Source organism: Ursus arctos, unplaced genomic scaffold, assembly GCF_023065955.2.
Source record: "Ursus arctos isolate Adak ecotype North America unplaced genomic scaffold, UrsArc2.0 scaffold_21, whole genome shotgun sequence".
In the NCBI taxonomy this organism is placed as follows: domain Eukaryota; kingdom Metazoa; phylum Chordata; class Mammalia; order Carnivora; family Ursidae; genus Ursus; species Ursus arctos.
In genome coordinates this window covers 43,992,811-44,013,914 of record NW_026622886.1, presented here as the reverse complement: position 1 = coordinate 44,013,914, position 21,104 = coordinate 43,992,811, and the positions used below count along the sequence as shown (strand labels likewise).

The 21,104-nt window shown below is 40.0% G+C and overlaps 1 protein-coding gene across 3 annotated transcripts in view; it reads left to right on the top strand.

Annotated features, from left to right (window-relative positions):
* The window catches only part of SRGAP1 (SLIT-ROBO Rho GTPase activating protein 1), a 259,814-nt gene that overhangs the window by 121,853 nt on the left and 116,857 nt on the right, over nt 1-21,104 (top strand). For all 3 annotated transcript variants that reach the window (XM_026500112.4, XM_026500111.4, XM_026500114.4), the window contains exons 2-3: nt 7,033-7,228; nt 12,233-12,395. In XM_026500112.4, the coding sequence (XP_026355897.1) occupies nt 7,033-7,228; nt 12,233-12,395 (359 nt within the window). The remainder of the gene's footprint in view (nt 1-7,032; nt 7,229-12,232; nt 12,396-21,104) is intronic.

Below are 21,104 nucleotides of genomic sequence, written 5' to 3'. Positions count from 1 at the left end.
CTGATTTTAGATTTTTTAGTAGTCATTTTAAAAAGTGAACAGAAACAGGTGGAGAATTTTAAATGTCTTTTCTATAACCCAATGTTTAGAGTTTTTTCCCCAATGTCTACATTTTTAAATGGCAGCATTAACAATAATCAGTGAGACATTTTACATCCTTTCTTCTTCATACTAAGATTTTGAAATCTTGCGTGTATTTTTACCCTGACAGCACATCTCAGTTTGGCCTAGCCACATTGGAAGCGCTCAGTGTGACTAATGGCTCCATATTGGGCGGCACAGCTCTAAAGGTTTCTCCACAATGTGGTTGAAAATCAGCTTCTGCTTTCTGATAACAAATTAAATGGAAATACTCATTAGTTCCACACCAGATGACAGAAATGAGTGATTCATAACTAATTAAAATAATAGGCTTAGGCAGGGGAGAACATGGATACCATTCATTCTTGTGAGGGTTTTATTGTTGGTTTGTTTTGCCTGGTAATTCATAATTCAAATAGGGAACCATACAGTCTACAAGAGAAACTCTTATTTCATGAGGTGTAGGATGCTTAGCATTTCATTTATTTAATTAGTTATTTGTGTGATTTTCTGGAATGCAAGTCAGATTATATGTCTTCCTTATTCAGAATTGTTCAGTTCTTCACTCGTGTTTCCTGAAAATTGCCCAGTGAAAAGATTCACCTGCGCACTTAATTAAAATCCTCAATTCCAGGTCCTGCCAGACCAACAAGATAAAAATAGCCAGCCAAGGAGATTGGACACAGGTATTTTTAATAAGCACCCCGGGTGGTTTCTATCATCAAACCAGTTTGGGAAACTGGCCTAAGATATAAAATCTTACTTCTTAGTGTTCTGCATGGAGCTGCCCTAGGCCCATAGCCAGACCCCCCAGCAGTCCAGGGTTGGGTTTCAGCAGCAGAGACACCCTTGTATAACTCTCCTTGTTCTCTCCCTCCTCTTGCAGGGAGTTTGCTATTCCTTCAGCCCAGAGTACCCTTCCCCCTGTGTGTATCAGCAAACTGCTAGGTCAACCTCAGAATCACCTCCTGTGTTTGCCCCTTTGCCCAACCATGGAAACTTCCTCCGCACACCTCCATTGCTCTTTGACATTCATACCTTAAGGTCCTGAAGGTTACTGGCTCTCACTGTTTGCATTGTCTGTCTTCTCACTGAGGATTGGGCTCATGACTTTCAGCCTGTTCTTTATAGCCCCTAGTAGGGAGCCTGGCACAAGGAAATAGTGAATATCTTTGTAATGAAAGCCTGCAAATGCTAGTAATAATAGCATCTTCACCTTTTTCGTGGTGGTTTGCAGATTGCGCGTGGTTTTCATTTCTACTCATTTAATCCTCACCAGTATGAGGTGGGACTGTTATTTCACAAGGTAAAATTTGAGAGGTTAAGTGACTTGCCCCATATTGCATGATTTTTTTTAAAGATTTATTTATTTGAGAGAGAAAGAGCACACGCAAGTGGGGGAAGGGGCAGAGGGAGAGGGAGAGAGGGAATCTCCAGCAGACTCCCCACTGAGTGCAGAGCCCCATGTGGGGTTCGATCCGAAGACCATGAGATCATGACCTGAGCCAAAATCAAGAGTGGGACACTTAACCAACTGAGCCACCCAAGCACCCTTCCCATGATTTGTAATAGATAACACTGTAACTCCAGTCTGGGTCCATATTGATGTCACCTAATATCTGTGCAAAGTGTAAGAGAAGCATAAATCTTGGACTTGGATTTCTGGTGAAATGGAGAAATGGTCTTTGCCCTAAAAAACGTATTTCACCAAAGTTTGCAGCTGATAGTTAGCTAATCAACAGCTGCAAGGTTGTATAAATATTCATGTGAACAGTAAGCGTGTGAATTGACGCAACCAGTTAGGGCATCATTGGGTTCTTCTCTGAGACATTCCATTGGCTCTCACCTCTCCTTTGGGAAAATACCTTATATCCATTGGATAAAGGTACTGATAAATTCTAACAAAATGTATACTTTTTAATTATCATAAGGAAAAATCTGACCAAACAAGACTATGAAATAATTGAGATGGTTTGTGATGACTTAGAAATGTTGTTGCGTTTCTATCTGCTGGATGATCGTGAGTGTCCCACCCAATCTATCGATATTTCTGCACTAGTTCTAGTCATTTAGTAATATTTTAGAGAAGCAACCCAGACTCATGGACTCACTCTTTCCATGAAATATGCATCATTCTGTGGTCTCACACACATTTATTTCAAGGATTAGGACTTCCCTTTCTTTATCGGAGCAATAGGAGGAAATGTCTCTGTTTCTTCCTTTTCTAGGCAATTCTGTTTTATTTAGTATTAGTTGGCAGATTTTTATAGCTTGGAGGAACTGTTTCAATTTTAACAAATTAATTGAGTAGTTTGAAAGCACACTTTTTGTGTATTGTTGGATTATTAATGTTGATTCTTTCTGTGGTGGCGCTCTGGTAGATCAGAAATGAAATGATAAGTCATTTTTTAAAAAGCAGCAAATTTTAGCCCTGTTAAAATGGCCATTATTATTATTTAGTAGGTCCTGACCTAGATTTAAATAATAACTGCTTAGAGCCTCCTCGGAGATGGCATTTTTCTGCCTAAAAGAGATTGTGCTGTTTTATGTAGCTGTTTGGGAGTCATGGTAATAAGCCCTTCCTGATGTTATATTAGGTAAATCTTTTCTATACCATTAGAAATTGTAACAATTAACACACCATTGATGATCGCCGGTTAGTAAATTTATTACTCTGGCTTATAAACAAATTCAGGATGAAGTAAAAATACTGAAGCAAGAGCCATCATGAAGACATTTTAAAATACTTGCCCCTATGTTGTCAGATTTGATTAAGAACTAAAAAGTACTAGGTATGGAAATATGAGGAGTTATTTTGTTATTACTATTATCATCATTCTTAGAAATGTCTTCACAACCAAAATTTCATGGGTTTGTGATACAGCTGTATATCTTTTTTGGTATAATAGCTATAAGTCACAGATCATTTAACTCACCCACTGAAAGTGTACAATTCACTGTTTTTTAGTATGTTCACTGGTTTGTAGCCATTACCACAGTCACTTCTAGAACATTTTCATCATCCCATAAAGAAACCCCACACCCTTTAGCAATCCCCTCCCATATCCCCCAACTCCTCCAGCCCTAGTAACAACTTATTTGCTTTCTATGGATTAGTCTATTCCAGACATCTCAAAATATAATTGGTTTCCCTTCATGACTGGTTTCATTCACTAAGGTGATATTTTCAAAGTTCATCCATGTTGTAGCACAAATCAGTACTTCATTCCTTTTCATGGCTGAGTAACATTCTGTGGCTAGACCACATTTTGTTTGTTCAACCATTGATGGACATGCGGGTTGTTCTACTTTTCAGCTATTATAAGTAATGCTGCTATAAATGTTTGTATATAAATTTTTGTGTTCTCATTTTTCTTGGGTATGTACCTAGATAGGAGTGGACTTGCTAATAAGGCTGTGTTAACTCTATGTTTAACCTTTTGAAGAACTGCCAGATTGTTTTCCAAAGTAGCTGCGCCATTTTGCGTTCTCACCAGCAGTGAACGAGGGTTCCAGTTTCTCCACATCCTCGCCAACTCTTGTTATTATCTGTCTTTTTTATTATAACCATCCAAGCAGGTGTGAAGGGGTGTCGCATTTGCTTTTGATTTGCCTCTTCCTGATGGCTAATGATGTTGAGCCAGGTTTCATCTGCTATTGGCCATCTGTAGATCTTTTCAGGAGAAAATGTCTATTTAGATTCTTTACCCATTTAAAAAATTGGATTACTTGTGTTTTTATTATTGAGTTGTAAGAGTTCTTTGTATATTCTAGATACAAGTTCCTTATTAGATATATAATTTGCAAATATTTCTCCCAATTCTGTGGGTCGTCTTTCCACTTTCTTGGTGGTTATAGCTGTATATCTTATAACATAGTTATCCTTCAGGGCATTATGTCTTCCAGGCTCTTCTACAGTCTTCTGCTGTCAGGTCCTCTTTCCATAGCTTCCTGGCACATTTCTTCATTAGAGCACTGAGCATAGTGTATTGATACTATATCAACTTGGGATTTGTATTTCCTACCAGAAGGAGTTGTGTATTATAAATCTTCATAACTCCTGCCTAACACAAAATAGGAGCTCAATAATGACTTGGTTAACTAAATTAAAATGAAGCTTGAGTCTCAAAAAAATGATCCCGATCAATACTAATACACGAAAGCTAATACGAGTCGTGAAAGAGTGTCTTTAAAGAGGGTGGGTGAGAAGTTGTAATCCCTTCTACAGAAATAAGACTCACACTTTTTCTAGAAATCACTCCTTAATGTGATGCTTTCACCGGTTCCAGCCCTAATGACTCTTTGGTACCTGGGATGACAGTGGTGCTATGTCCTGTAGCGCCCTGCAGTCCCATTGCAAGGACTGATACAGTGTGTGGTGCAGCACATCACCGGCTTCTTTGATCTGTTCTGAGCAGTGGCCCAGCATTTATATGACTGTTTATTTTACCCATTTATTTAAAAATCTTTTCAATGTGTCAGTGCCATATAAGGTGAGATCCCACCTAGTGAGGTCATATTAATAGAGCTTTACCATATGTGCGGTGAAGCGAGCTACTCTGACCTTGTGCTGCCTTACAGCTCCGGTGTGGCGTAAGGAGCCCAGAGGTCTTCTCTTCCTAAGAAGACATATCTTATGTAGTACTTTTATATTGATTTTTTTCCTTATGTTCTCTTTTTGTGATCTTTTCCTCATTTGTCCCCACCTTGTCTAAATTAAAGAGGTAATCAAACGAATTCTCCTTCAGTTTTTGGATCATGTTTTATTTTCTTACAACAGTACCCTAGATTCTGTCCCTTCACATTTTCCTTCTTGAAAAATGCTGCTACTGTCCTGTTTTGATGGGAAAATTACAGATAATATGAAGTAACAGTTACTGCCTGCAAAAAGAAGATGAGATTTTTTAACTGTTTAAATACAGCCCTCCTCCTCAAAATTCCCTAGCTCTTGATTTTAAGCACTGAAGGAAGCAAGCAAGAGAAAATCTAAGAATGAGATTGAAGAAGGAAGCCCACAGAATTTTTGTGTAGTTCTATTGAGATCTGTACTCTCGGCCACTTTTATTTCTTATTTGGCACTAATGCAGCTTAAAAGAAAAAAAAAAAACCTAGTTGACAGCCTAGATTTATTTTCTCTTAGCACAGCAAGATGTGCTAAAATTACTATATCTTCAAAAACTTACTGAGATTCTGAATGAGAAATACCCCCACCCTTGATTTCTCTTTTTCTTCATGAAACAAAAATAGTTCTGTATTTGTGGGGAAAAGAGTTTGGCAGACATGGTGATTATAATACTGTATTGAAAAACACTTACTTTGATTGACTAAAAACCAGATGCTGTTCATGGTAGTTAAAAGCCTGTAATAATGTTTTCACTCTGGTGATCACCACACTTCTATGAGATTAATAATAGGGTCCCCCAATCTAGAGGTGGAGAAACGAAGAGAGGACACTTGAGAAATGCTTCCTACCCTTTCCCAGCGTTCCCCAAAGCAGTGTTGCCTGGAATATGACCTTCTTGAGGGCCTCGTTTCATAGTTATTGTATCTTTTTTGCCAGGATAAAGTATTTAATCTCCTTAAACCTCAGTTCCTTCTTTGTAAAATGAGGATGATACTCCTACCTACGTCAGTAGGGTGTAGGATAGTATTTGATTATTGTTAGCCATTATTAAATTGAGCGGGTTTCCTGACTCGCCATTCAGAACTTGACCACCCTGTTGTTAAGGGGTTGATGAAACATGGCCAAATGTATGCATACATATTGTGAGCTCAGTCTTTCTCTGCTGAAGAAGAAGACTAGGAATTGAGGAGGTGTTATTTGGACATTGATTTCTTTTCTTCTTATTTTTTTTAAGATTTTAAGTAATCTCTATAGTCACGTGGGGCTCAAGCTCACACCCCCGAGATCAAGAGTTGCACCCTCCACTGACTATGCCAGCCAGGCTCCCCTGGACATTGATTTCTATTACTCTACTCAGATTAGGCCCTCATTTGTAGGGAATAATGCACTGACTTTGGGAAAGATGAAATAAAGTTTTCCAGTATGAGCATTCTTGTCCGGGATTAGCCCTGGGTCTCAGACAAAAGCAAGTCAGTAGTTATTGCTGTATCTCATTTTCTAAAACACACATGTTTCATTGTTCTAGTCATTTGCAGGTAGTTTTGCATGACACGCCTTTGCTTTTGTATTTTTCCCTAAATCAGTAAAAGACTAACCTTCACCTTCCTAATGTATTAAAATCATCAAAGGATTCTTTTCAGGATTACATGTGTCAGTAGAGCTGTTAGTTTGAACAAGGTGTAAAAAGTGGAGGCCAAATGAAGAGCCTTTGATGTTGTGAATAGAATTATAATGTGGAATCTGAGGACTCCATTCATGAATGGATTATTTGGATACAGAAAGAAATTATTTTTAGGCACGGCATCCCTATAAACCCAGAAGCTACGTGTTTTACAAACTAGAAATTGATGCACTAAATACAAATTACCAGATGTCGGTGTCTGTATGTGCCAACTGGCAAGTATGCGGTGGTTCAGAAGTCTAGAAGAAATGATGCTCGCATCTTTGCCATTCAGACTCAGAAGGGATAGTCGAGGTAAAATGCTGTTGAAAAAATTACAATGTACGCAACTCCCCAAAGATGTCACATGTTATGAACTGTTACTTTAAAGGCTTTAACTTTTTGCCCTCCTGACTCGGTGCATGTTTGTGGAATTGCAAATGTAACCCGCGTTTCTGTTCTAATCTCTGACCTTCTTTCCTGGGACTTGTCTCATTCTTTTAAAGGGTCAGCGGATCATGTAAAGAACCAATCTAGACCCAGCAATCTCATACAGGTCCAATTCAGAGCTAAACGTATAATAGGATTCGTTACCTTTATCTTGCACATACCAGCACACCTCACTAATTTTCACAGAATCTTCAAATGGATTCTCTTCTTTCCTTAGAAATTCGAGCTCAGCTGGTAGAACAGCAGAAATGCCTGGAGCAGCAGACAGAGATGAGAGTTCAGCTTCTCCAGGACCTGCAGGATTTCTTCCGGAAAAAAGCTGAAATTGAGACGGAATATTCTCGGAACCTAGAGAAGTTAGCGGAAAGGTTCATGGCGAAAACAAGAAGCACTAAGGATCATCAGCAGTACAAGTAAGAGAGTCTTGACTCAAATTCATCTTTCCAAGGTGATAGCCTACCGTCTTCCCACCCTTCTTGGTTTTAGAATTTTCTGTCTTTGAGAAGCTGCAGATTAGCATATCTGCCTACGTACAAGCAACTCTTGTACGTAATTTGTGAGCATTAGTGTATCACATTTTAAGTGTTCTCTTGACATGTTTTCTTTCCAATAAATATATATTTATGGATAGCTTTATAAATAAAAAGGTGTATGTTTATAAAATTCCTGATTACAGAAAAGTGGGAGTTGGTCTCTACCAGGTAGATATTTCAATGGGCACGTTTAACACGGCTGCTTCTTCAAGCAAAGACCTCAGGATTTCTGTAGTGATTTTGTATGACAATAAGCAGTAGGGGTTGCTTATGTTTAGCTCCCTACCTCCCGATCGTGTTTGTGGTCAGTGCAGTTGAGACTGACTTAAAACAAGGATCTTTAGTAAAATGGGTATGACCAAGTGCAGTTAAATCTTGAATTAATAAAAAAAACAAACAAACAAAAAAATGAACTTTGAATTAAGTGTACTTCCTTTGTTTAAAAAATACATAGATTTTTTTTCCGATCATGAAATTTGCTTTGTAATTTAGATCCTAGAGACAGAGACAAGTAGGCAGACAACTTTAATGGAGTATACAAATACTGTGACAGGGTTAAGTGCAGGATGCCACAGACAGACCCGATGGAAATCTGTTTTACAGTGGAGGTGCGGAAGGGAAGGTTCGAGAAAGGCCCTGGAGGAAGTGATACGTAAGTGAAGACATGAAGGACTAGTTGTCAAGTTGAGGGGCCCAGAGCAGGATGTTCCAGGCAAGGGGGACATCCTGCATCAGGCAGTAGAAGGGAAAGTGGTGTAAGGCAGTTTTGCGGGCAGTAGTTGGGTGGGAGTGAGTGGTGAGGTGGTGAGCAGTGTGGCTGCAGGTGCAAATTGTGCCAGCTCCAGGACGCCTGTAGAGCACACTCAGCAGTTTGGACTTTGTCCTGAGGGCATGAGAAGCCTTTGGAGAGTTTTAATTAGAAGAGTGACCAACTCAGACCTGCATTTTATTTTTATTTATTATAAGATTTTATTTATTTACTTGACAGAGGGAGTGAGAGAGCACAGCAGTGAGAACAACATGCAAAGGGAGAAGGAGAAGCAGGCTCTCCACTGAGCAGGGAGCCCGATGTGGGGCTTGATCCCAGGACCCTGGGATCATGACCTGAGCCAAAGGCAGATGCTTAACTGACTGAGCCACCCAGGCGCTCCTTAGATGACCTGCATTTTAGAATGATGACAAAGACCACAGATAGGACTGTGGACTGGAAGAAATGGGGGGAGGAAGACCATGTAGCGGGCTCTCACAGTTCTGTCAAAAGAACTAGGAACACTGCAGGGAGAAATAGACTTGTCTAGGAGATATTTAAAAGGCAACACAGTCTTTTCTGGAAAAATAGTAGACTAGGTAATCTGAAAAGTATTTCTGCTATAAAACTCCCAGAAATGCTTATTAAAATATAATAGACATCATTTTAAATGTGTAACTGAACTCCTGGGAAAGTAAGGGAAATTTCTAGGAGCCAGAAAAGGAAGAGGGAACTGAAAACTCAAGTGGAGATTTATGTCCAGCTTTTAGTCCCAGGTGGGACAGAAGGTGAGGCCTGTGCAAGGTAGAGAGGTGGGACTAAAGGCTTCCTACCACCAACCCTATTGCACTGCACTTCTGCCTAAAATCGGGACCAGCACAACTACTGTCGCAGTGCATTGGTAAAACAGAAAACCACCTACGCCCTTGCAACACGAAGGAGGCCTGTCTGCTAAGGCTGAGCTGCAAACTGGAGGGGGTTGCAGAGAAGCCCGTCTTCGTCTTCACCATTGGCTTTGCTGTTTTCTTTTATACGCTTTTATACCTTTTTATGGCCAGGGTTCTTTTGCAGAAGCAATGCAGAACAATTCTAGATAGGGAATACTTTTTTTTTTTTCTTATGGCTAACCTCTCGTGTTGGTCCAACATAGAAACAAATCTTAGTGATGGTTCCCAGGGTAGACAGATATCCAGTGTACTTGACAGAGACTAGAGCTGGAAAGGAGACTGGAGCCAGTACTGTATTATAGTAACTGTCCCTTTTTAAAGTGATTACAAATAAGAAGAACAGCCCATTCATCCATTCAGTAAATATTTTTGAATGTCTTCTGCACACTTGGTAATCGGGTATGAACTGAAAACTGGTATGGGCCCATGCACCTTAGTCTGATCCCTCAGGGCTTCAGCTGCCCCTTTTTCTTTCTCCCAGTTTGTTGATGTTTTTGTCAAAAGGTAAACCGTTTGGAATTTTCTTTGACTTGGGTAAGTTTATTGAATATGGGAATGAAGGTAAGATGGATAATAAATCTACAGAAAGGACAAATCAAGACTAGGAAGAAAATCAAGGAACAGACTTTATGAAAGAGCCAGACCTGGTTTGAGTACTGGCTTTGCTGCATGGTTTTGGTTAAGTTGCTTACCCTTTCTTTCTTTCTTCCTTTCTTTTTTAAGATTTTATTTATTTGAGAGAGAGAGATCACAAGCAGGGGGAGCGGCAGGCAGAGGGAGAAGCAGGCTTCCCACTGAGCATGGAGCCCCATGCGGAACTCAATCCCAGGACCCTGGGATCATGACCTGAGCCGAGGGCAGACGCTTAACCGACTGAGCCACCAAGGCACCCCAAGTTTCTTACCCTTTCTGAGCCTTGTTTTCCTAACTTGTAAAATGAGATTTTATGGCCATTAAATGAGAAACATGATGAAGTCCTTGATGTGATTGATAGCTGGCATGGGTTATGCAATCAGTGTGTCTTCTCCTCTCCACCAAACAAATGTTCAGTCTTGGGCATAGTACTCAGCTTTGGGGAGCTCATGATGTAGAGCAGTCCTTAGCTTAAAGCTGCCACTGACAGAAGACCAAGGCTTATTAATTAGGTCAGCCTTCCTCGACCCCAAGACTCCGATACTGGCTTTGGTCTTAACAGCAAATCAGAATGCCTCGCTAAGCTTCACGTCTGTCACTGATAGAGGGGATACAAAGAATTTCTGCCTTAAATTGTAGTGGTGAGGATTATGTAGGGTTACTGTGTGTAAAGTCTTTAGACCAGCCGCTAGATAAAAATAGCTAACTTTGTAGAGCACTTATTATGGATGTAAGGCATGATAGTAAGCATTAAAATATACATGTAATAACTGAAATAATCCTCATAAGGATCTTATAAATACTGTTATTTTACCCATTCTCCAAATGAAGTTACAGCGGCAGAGAGAAGTTTAGATGATTTGGCCAGGATCACATAGCTAGTAAGTGTAGTTCTGGGATTTGAGCTTAGACAGTATAGATCCATATTCTCTGCTTTTGTGTAGTATTTCTTAGAGTAGGTGCTCAGTGCCTGATAGCTGCTGCTATTATTGTTGTTGGTATTGTTATCACACAATAATATGTGTTTCTTCAGTGAGTGAAATAACACTTATTTAATGCTTACCCTGGAGAGGGCACTCAGGATACAAAAACATGGGAAATGTTGTCAAAGCAGGAAATGTTCTCAAAGAATTTATGGGTTGCTTCAGCATAAAGGACATACATAAAAGTCAGTATAATAAGGTGACCTTTATCTCTTGGGCTGACTGAATAGAGAATGTCAGTAGAAGGGCCATTTTCCTCCATAGAACCAGTGCCCCTTGCTTGATGGCTTTGAGGGGGAATAAAGGAGGTTCTCTAGGTTGGGGCTGTAATTTTTGTGTGCCAGGAGGCTTTTCTAGTGTGAACTAGTGCTCGGACCCTAGAAGAGGACTTTCTCCCTGCACCTGATCCTGCTTCCGCCCTTTACTTCCTCTTTCTTCTGCAGAGCGTTTTGACTTGATTCAGTGTCAAATCCTGAATCTGAAGAACTTACAGGCAGAAAGAGCTGACTTAATGATTTCTTTCCTAACTTAATTAATATTCAGAGTCATAAATGATCGTGAAGAGTAGGATAACTAGTCTAAAAAAAATGGCTCTAGGTGTCCCTGAGTTAGGATAAGCCACCTGGTGCCTTTTCGTCATTTTTCAGTTAGACTTCAAAAAAACAAAAGCATTGTACTTTTTTTTTTTTTTGGAAGCAGTAACATCCCAGTTAGTTACTCGTTTTGTTTGGAGGTTTTCTTTAAGATTTTTTACAGGTCATCTTTTGTGGTTTATATTCAATTTTAGCTTTATTATCTAGAATAAAACAAGGTAGAAGCACCTGGCTGGCTCAGTTCTAGACCCTGTGGCTCTTGATCTTGGCATCGTGAGTTCGAGCCCCACGTTGGGTGTGGAGCGTACTTAAAAAAATAAAATTAAAATAATAGAATAAAACAAAGTGTCGATACAAATATGAAATAGTTTAATGACAAGTCATAAGCCAGTAAACTTCTTGGTTCTTATTCATGAACCTTCCGACAATGTTGTAAAGTTGTGATTCCTGGGAACACTTTTTGGGAAGCTGGAGTTTATATATCAGGGGATTAATAAATAATCCTCAAATGTATGTTCCATGGAAAGCATACCTAGCCAAATCTCTTTTCCAGCAGCAGACTGGACAGTCAAAGCAGACTTTGTGTGCAGTGGCAAACCACAGTCTGTCTGTGAGACAGCAGTCAATAGATTTTTATGTAAATATCAACGACTTTCTTCAATGGGGTGTTTAAAGCTGAAAGCCTGCCTGCTTACTGTGTATATTAGGGTCCCATGGCCCTTGTCAGGAGTGTGGGTTTCGACTGGTATTCTTGGTCCAAGTCTTTCCTTCCAAGCCTAGGGAGTCGCTGGCTGTCCGCCATCACAGTGTGGAAGGCTGTTCTGCGGGCTGTTGAGTCGCCTGCTCTGAGCAATGCCCGGAGTAGGAAGAAAGGCAGCAATAGCCATCCATTGTGGCTCCCCTGGTGCCTTGGAGACTTCCCTCAGCTGGCTGGGGCAGCTTCGAAATTCATGGTAATTCTGTGTTTCGTCACTTCTCAGGAAAGACCAGAACTTGTTGTCCCCGGTGAACTGCTGGTACCTGCTTCTGAACCAAGTACGAAGAGAGAGCAAAGACCATGCGACTTTGAGTGACATCTATCTGAACAATGTGATTATGCGGTTCATGCAGATAAGTGAGGATTCCACCAGGATGTTTAAAAAGGTACATTCCATCTCAGTCCTGCCGCAGCGTGCTTTCCCTTAACCCCTTTGCCTATAACAACCGAGAAGGGTCTGGTGCCTTCGCTCCTGAATTGTACTCCACAAGTTTTAGCTAAAAGAGGGAGTATTTTAAAGACACAGCATAAAAAGTGTAACCTGAATAGACGTGCGGTTGGAGTTGTAAATCGCTGCATCTGTGACCAGCACAATGTGAGCAAAGTTGTGAAATGAGGTGTACCTGCGGATTGCACCTCTGTCCTTAGGAACGCATTGCCCGCAGCTATGAAAAATCAGGGCAGGGGGAAGCCTTAGATTCTGTATTTTGGGCTCACACATGATCAGACACTTGTGAAGGACAAAATAACCAGATGTGCTGCTCTCTTGGGAAAATGTTATCATGGGTTTTTTTTTTTTCTTTGCCTCAGCCGACTAGCAGCGGTGGTGGTGAGAGGATGACATGAAGAAAATCCCACAGGGCACAGAAAATTCAGGCTCTTACATGCCAGAGAGCTTCCTCCTTCCCAAATCCATTTACAAAATAGGAGCTGGGCTTTTAAGCCTTCTTATCATTGTTACTACTCTCAGCCAGCTCTCAGTAATTTTATTTTTGTTGAAAACAGTAACAGAATTGGACCATATCCTGTGTGGGGGATGCAGCTACTTGCCCAGTAAGACTCGCTTTCAGCTTTTATGTTTATAGGACAAGGGTTCTCCCCACCTCTCCTCAGCTTTGTGCTAGTGGTGTGTGGTGCCTATACCAAGATCTGTACTCTATTCAGTAAGTAAATGTTAGTTTCAGAATGTGGGGGGGGACCCCACCTTGTACATTAATGACATATTTATGTTTCAAAGGGGCCCTTGAAAACAAAGATGTAGTGTTAAGCAGGCCAGCTGGAAAACCTCTTAGCTGTGTTTGATGTGTCCACGTTAGGTTCGATTTCTGACCCAGAAATGGAATTTAGCCAACTCCAGGTCCTCCTCTGCTCTGTCAAATAGGAAAAAGAATATAAATTTTTCAAACGAAGGAGGAACTTAAAAAAATTTGGAAGAACCTATTAAGAAGCGAACAGGTAGAGAAATGCCCAATGTATCTTAAAAGATAGAAATTTGAAAAATAGTTTATGGAGCCATGCAAGTGATTTTCTCAGATGTCAGCCCTTTCAGCAAAAGCCTCATTTAGTTCATTGGGGCTTTTTGAGCATCTTCTAGGAGCAGGAGATGGTGTTAGGTCTTGGAAAGGCTACACAGAGGAAGAAAAATCAGTCCTCATCCTCAAGAAGGTCACATTCTATCCAAATTTGGGTAGCGCTGTGTGATGCTTCTAGTCATCAGAAGGCTGGCCTCCGTTCAGCCAGGGCGCCTGGGGCCAGCGCCTTGGTCAAATTCATTTTTTTATCTATACAACAGAACATCTTTAAAATGCCTGAGGAGGCGGAGTTAAAAGACGCATCCTTGCCTGCATGGAACTCATTATAGTAATTAACAGTTACCACGCTACAGGGACACACAACCTGCTGTGGGAGCTCAGCCCTGAAAATCTTAACCTTCCTGGGGAGTTAGGGAATACTTGGAGTGAGACCTGTAGGAGAAGGAGGTGGTCATCAAGCAGACAGAGACAACTGTTCCCAGGAAAGCAGTAATACGACATGTTTAGGAAAGAGTTTGATGTCACTGGGCCAGGGTCACATGGGAGTTGAGTGATGGGATGTGAGGCTCGAAAGGACGGCTGTTATAGCAAGGGGCTTTCTGTGTCTTGCCAAGATGTAAGGATTTGTATTTTGTAAATTGAAGTCCAGGGTTTGGTCAAGTTGATAGAGACCTGGGGCTGAGAGTCAAAGAGATTTGGATTTGAATGCCAGCTCTTCTGCTTTCTTGCTTTGCGATCTGGGGAGACGATCCAAGATATTCCAGAGAGCGCTCTCCACTCTTGAAGGGAATGGATAAGGCAGGATGGGGGAGAGGGCAAGAAGCTGAACCTTGGGCCCCTCTGGAGCTAGGATGGTCCTTTGGAGTTGTGGCATATCCAGACAAGGAGGCCTTGCCTTTGGTTTGCAGTCCTTGGATTTGAGCTACCCTTGGGGAAGGGCTAAGTAATCTTAGGGTGAAGCAGCTCCCTTTGGTAGAGGGTAATTCCCAAGGGTGATTCTCGGAGAGGGATCAGCTGTGCGTTTCAGCAGCCAGCAGCCAATATTCCCAGTTGTTGGGGGAATACATTCTTGGCTCTTGGAGAAAGAGTCTGGGGAATATACAGTAAACACACAAATGTGTGTAAAGACACACACACACACACACACACACACCCCATGTCTGCTTGTTTGCTACCTCAAAGTTCTCTTCTTTCTGGATTCCCTGGGACTCAAAAGAATTATGATTCTTGGAATGCTGTTTGTAGGGGACTCCTGGTTGCTTTGGTATTTAGTGAGGCGAACAGTCTTCTACCATTGCCGACCAGCTGGAGAGTTAACAGTCATTACAATTACAGGGGTCAAATACTACCTTTCTCAAACAAACCCAACACACTACACCCCCCACTTTTCCGTATATTATTGCTGGAAAAAGAACATACAAGAGGCAGAGGGCAAAAGGGAGAGATTGGAGCTTATTGAGAAGCCAGATCAACCCTCTAGGACACATTTGTCATCTAAAAGAACAGAAAGCTAAATCCATACCTATCAAGTCCAGAGAACTTTAGGTCCCTTTAGATTAAAAAGCAAGACTAGTCTTCTCTGCCCTTTTTTTTTTTCCTTTTTGATTACCAAACCTTTCTCTTCAGTCGAGTTCTTCTTCCATTATTATGGTTCCAGAGCATATTTTCTATCAGAATGGAAAGAAACCATCAGAGCTAGTCTGAAGTGACCTTTAGAACTATGATGGCGTCCTTAGCACAATGGTTGTCTTTTCTGGGAGAGGATTTTGAGGCTTCCTCGTTTTTTAAAAATAGCCCCGCGTCTGTATGGAGATCCAGATAGATGCCGGGTGCGTGACAGGTTCAGCCTCTTACACAGCTGTATTGTATTCAGTCTAGCCAGCAGTAGAAAATCCTTTTACCCAAACTGTTCTGTCAAATAAAGAGTTTGGAGCAGGTAATTCTAGGAATGTTTTTGTGCCCAAATAGACATAACAATCAGGAAGACACTTAAAAAATATCTAATTCCACACATAGGTGTAGGGAACAGCTTTAAAACTTAAATTTTAATCATATCACAACTAGTTATAGTTTTCAGCACGTAGAAAAGGTGAAAAGTGTTTTAAAAAACAACAACAATACCCAATTATTCATGTATCGATTATTTCAGATTTAGGGCCTTTCGAACTGTAAATGAATCCTGTTGGTCAGAATAACATAGTGGTTCATCTTTTAGGCTCCAAAATCAGATATTTGGGGTTATGTATCCTGGCTTTGTCACTATGAGTATCTATATGGACTTGGGAGTATTTGTAAACCTTTTAGGCCTTAGTTTCTGCGTCTATAGAGTAGAAAGAGTAACCTACTTCAGATAATTGTACAGAGGATTCATGAGTCATCCATGAAAAGCCACTTAGCCCAGTGTCTGGACTTAAGAAGTCCTAGGTAATTTTTAGCTATTATCATTATTATTGTCTGTATTCTAAACCCTTATTCTGTACCATTATACTAAATGTTTCCTCAAGCCATTATACTAAATGTGTCCTCATTCTAAGGAGAATATATGGTGCATCTGTGATGAACACATCCAGATCATTACATGTTGCTGGTATATCACTTATTAGGAAGTTCCAAACCATAATTGTAAGCACACTCTGAGAAATGTCCTCCCAATGTCCTTGCTTGTAGACAAATTAAAATTTTGGTTCTCACATTTCATCAGTGAGTGGGAAATCAGGGAATAACCCAAAGAATACCTGTGTTGGTCAGCACCCCCCCCACACACACCGCAACCCAGGGCCTCTGAAGTCCCCCAGAGCTGTCTCACATGGAGAGTCTTAACTTTGAGGCTTCACTGATTTCTTCATTCATTCAACAATAAGAGTTATTCAACCCCAGACCCTCTGTTTGATACGGACAGGGTGGGGCTCTGCTTCTACTCTCTTACCTTCTGCTTTGCCTATTTAGGAGAAGGTCGGGAATTGGAGCCTCCTTGTGTACATGGGTTTGTTTCATTATCAGCGCTTGCTTCTTTCCCAAAGAACAGGAGGTGGCGAGGTGTTTCTTGCCCTGTTCTCCAGCCCTGCCTCCCAGAGTGATGAGATTCGGCTGCCTTCTTTCCATTACTCATGCTGAGAGAGAGTGTCCTGCGTCTGGTTTGGCGCTGCAGCCGGCAAATGTGCAGATCATATGCTACACATAACAACGTCATTCATGTCCGCAGTCACAACGGCAGGGAAGGACACAGCCGGCTTGCAGTAATCACTTTATTTAAGCACCTGATCACATGATCTTATTTCCCAATTTTAAGAATGTTAATAGAAGTATGTAGTTTAGAGAGAACACAGTGAAATGGTAGCAGTTGAATATGCTAAATTATCTTTGTGTGTTTTAAATTATCTTCAAGTCTATCATTTCCTCATGGATTGTTTTCAGAGTATTCATGTCTTTGTCCTTCTTTGGTTTGCATAAATATGCATACAAGTGTAGGTTTATTTCTTCACCAATCATAATGACATCTGTACACTACCACTTACTGAATTTGCGCACCAAGCCCTGTGCTCTCATTTTCCACACATTCGCTCACGTGTGCTGCCCATGAACAGGTATTATAATTCACATTTCAGGGAGGAGGAAATAAAAGACTCAAAGATATCAATTCTAGAGCCAGGCTAGTGGGTATGTATTTTGTCTTTGCCTATATGTCTTAGTTCGTAGTTACTGTGACTCTGTTGGTATTTTTCCGTAGTAACTGGAGATGTTATTCAATGCATAGGTCAGACACTTCTTAGAATTGGGACACTATGGTCTTGGCCCTGTTCATTTCTTATGAGAATCCTGAAGAACGACAGTTGAGGGTGACGCAGGGATCATCCAGTTTTAGGCAGGGATTCAGAGCAGCAGAGACTGGTCTCAGGCCACTGAGAATTACTCCACTTTGGCATAAATGCTGTAGGTTATCAGATTCAGACTCACAGGAATTAAATTAACCTACTTTGGGTATTGTTGATTGTGTGGCCCAATCTGAAGGACAGAGAGATTACTAGTAAAATTGGGAAATTTGTAGTCATTTTCTGTTTTGATCAAGGCCAATTGTATTCTACTTAAATACCCCTATGAAAAGAAAGAAAACAAAAACATTTCCTAGGGAAAAAATGTTGTGTTTTCAATTAGACTGTTGAAAACATTCAAACAGAGACTTTAATATAAGTCAATAAAAGATACTGTCTACAACAGATCTCTAACACCTTTAACCTTTTTTAAAGAAAAGTTCTGTAAATCTTAAAAAAAAATCTGAAAACTACCAATCTGTATATGAACGAGTCTCCTTTTGAATATAAAAATATATATTCATTGTAGAAATTTAGAACACATTAAAAAATGGAAATAATTCTCCATATTAACACTACCTGTGGTTAATATCTTGGGCTGTATCTTTTCAGTATTTGTATATATAAACATATTTGTGCAGTATATAAACATACATATATATGTATTTTACAAAATTGAGATTTTGTTGCATATAGCTTGGGAACTTGCCCTTTTCGTGTAAAATTCATTAGCATTTCCCATGTCTGGAAATAATCTTTGAAAACAGGATACTTATGCCTACATAGTGTTTCACTATCTGCATGGCTATGTTCTTTTCCTGTTATTGGACACTTGAAGCTTTCACACATCTATGGTGTTTCTTCTTGTGCTCTAGACCTTGAAGTCAAATTGTTAGGTCAGAGAGTGGTATTAGAATGTCATACTTTGGGTGCAATTTTTATCTGTTGCCTTTTTGGAGTAAAGATGGTCATAGCAGTGATTTACCAATGAGTAATCCATTTCCTGAAAAATAAATTTCCTATTTTATTAGCGGAGAGCTACCACATGTAATTTAGGATGCTGATGCACTAGTAGTAAATAATATAACAAGAGGAACTTTTTTCAGAGCATTTCAGTGCGGTGTAGCAGAAGAATTAAATGGTATGCTGGTGACATCAGGGGACAGTTTAATTATTGATGGGACCTGGATAAATGAGTGTGAATAGTTCAAGCAAATACTGCTGTCTGGTTCTCTTGAGTTTTCTTGACTATGGCTAGCTCGTTTTTCTGGAAATAAGTCAAAACTAAACTCTAATGTCTTACAGTGATGTAATTTTCTGAAATACTGTAGAAAATGTTTTTAATTTGTATTTATAAGTTGCTTATCAGTGTGGCTAGCACAGAGTGCTTAAAAAATTAGCAGTTGTCAGTGCTACTGTTCTTGCATTGACATTGTTGCCTTTATTAGTGACCAAAGGACACGTGTGATTGACCTGGCTATAAATTTAGCAGGTGAGTTACTAGTAAATAGTATTCACCATTAGTTCAGAAGCTTTATTAAAGATTTTTAAAGAGAACACTAAACAGGTGATATATGTATGTCTCCTTAGAAAGTGATAGAATTAAAAACCTGACGTGAGCGAACTTTGACATTTTGTCATGCAGCATGATATGGTGATCCTGACGCTTTTGTGTTAGTGGTTGAGCCCATAATTGCATTGAGAACGGTTGTTGAAAAGCCCTTGAAACTTGTGTTTAAAAAAAAAAAAAACAGAGTGTATAGACCAAAATTATTTTAAGTGAATATTTCTGAGTTTCCTTTTTTCCTTCTGTTTGCTTATCTGTGATCTCTGATTTTTGTACGATGAACATATTTTATAAGACACACAAGAGGGGTGCCTGGGTGGCACAGCAGTTAAGCGCCTGCCTTCGGCTCAGGGCATGATCCCGGCGTTATGGGATTGAGCCCCACATCAGGCTCCTTCACTATGAGCCTGCCTCTTCCTCTCCCACTCCCCCTGCTTGTGTTCCCTCTCTCGCTGGCTGTCTCTGTCTCTGTCGAATAAATAAATAAAATCTTAAAAAAAAAAAAAAAGGACACACAAGAAAAGAGTTATTTAAACTAAAACCTTAAAAAAACTTGGCCCAGAGTACACGAGTCCTTGTTTGCTGTTACAAAAAAAAAAGGGGGGGGGGAGGGACTATAAACAGTAACTAATTCTACTCCAAACACTATTTGGAGTTCTGTTCTCCAGGTACATTTGAAAACTGTGCTTTGAACATATAGAATCAGATGATTAAAATGAAGAGACATGGTATCAGGGAGCTTCTGAGCAAGATGGCAGGTTGCACATGTACCCCCAACTATCTTACCTCCCAAATTATCTTGAAATGACTGATCAGATATATAAATAGGAAATATTGGAATAATCCTTTTAACTTCAAGCAGATCTCATTACTTCTTTCCTCACCTCTTGGCCCCCACCTTACTCTGAGGGAGAGTCTATACCCCCACCTCCCTTCTCTCGCTATATTTTTTTTGTAGCACTTATCTCTTTCTGACATATCATATATTTACTTAATATTTATTCACTTCATTTCCCCCCAGTTTAAATGTAAGTTCCTGAGGGCAGTGTCCTTGTATCATTCACTGAAACACTGACTAGCACAAGGTAGATGCTCTGTTAATATTTATTAAATGAATAAATAATGAATATTTACATTAATATTAGAGACCAGAGATGAGTGTCACCTACATAACAGAAATTTCAAGGCATTTCAACAAGATATAGTATTGATGGCTAGATTTAAGCAACACTATTATGTGCAATCTATTTCCCCAGAGCAAGAAATCAGACAAAAATCACATGGGAAGTTAGTGGCAGAGTGGAAAAACTAAAGTACAAGCTTTCTGGTCAGAGGACTCAAATGGGATGTCCCAAGGAACCAAAAAGTGCCGGGGAGATTGTAGAGACAGTGAAGATTAAAAATACAATCCCATGAAGTCCTTTTTTTTTTTTTTTAAGATTTTATTTTTTAGCAATCTCTACACTCAGTGTGTGGCTTTAACTCATAACCCTGAGATCAAGAGTCACACAGTCCACCAACTGAGCCAGCCAGGCATCCCCCATAAAGTTCTTTATGAACTCCTCAGCTTACCCCTGAGCTGGATATAATTGGGTCTGTTTTAAGCAGTATACCTACCAAAGATTTTGAGAACTGAACTAGCAGATAGACTACTGCTGCCTGGGTTCCAGACTGAACACTGGCTGGTACATGTACAGGACAGATCCAGATGTGTTACGGAGATGTTGGAAACAGAGCTGACATTGAAACCACAGCCTATAGAAGGCTGATCAGGATTTGCATTCTGAATCCAACCAGGTTGATTTCTTGATAAAACAGAAATATCAACATTTTCCATATGGTTTAAATCAGACTCCAAATCTTATAACATAATATTCAGAATATCCAGAATACAATCCAAAATCACTCAGCATGTAAAGAACCAGGAAAACTTCAATTCACATGGGAAAAAATAATCAATAGACAATCTGAATTGATGCAAATATTGGAATTATCTACCAAAGACTTTTAAAGCAATCATGATAAAAATGTTCCAAGAAGTAAGGGCAAACATTCTTGAAGTGAAGGGAAAGATAGAAAGTAACCAAAATTTAAAAACTCATTAAATGGGTTCAGTAGCAGAATGGAGGTAATAGAGGCAAGAGTGAGATTAATTTCTGTTAATCTTGAAGACAGATTCATAGGAGT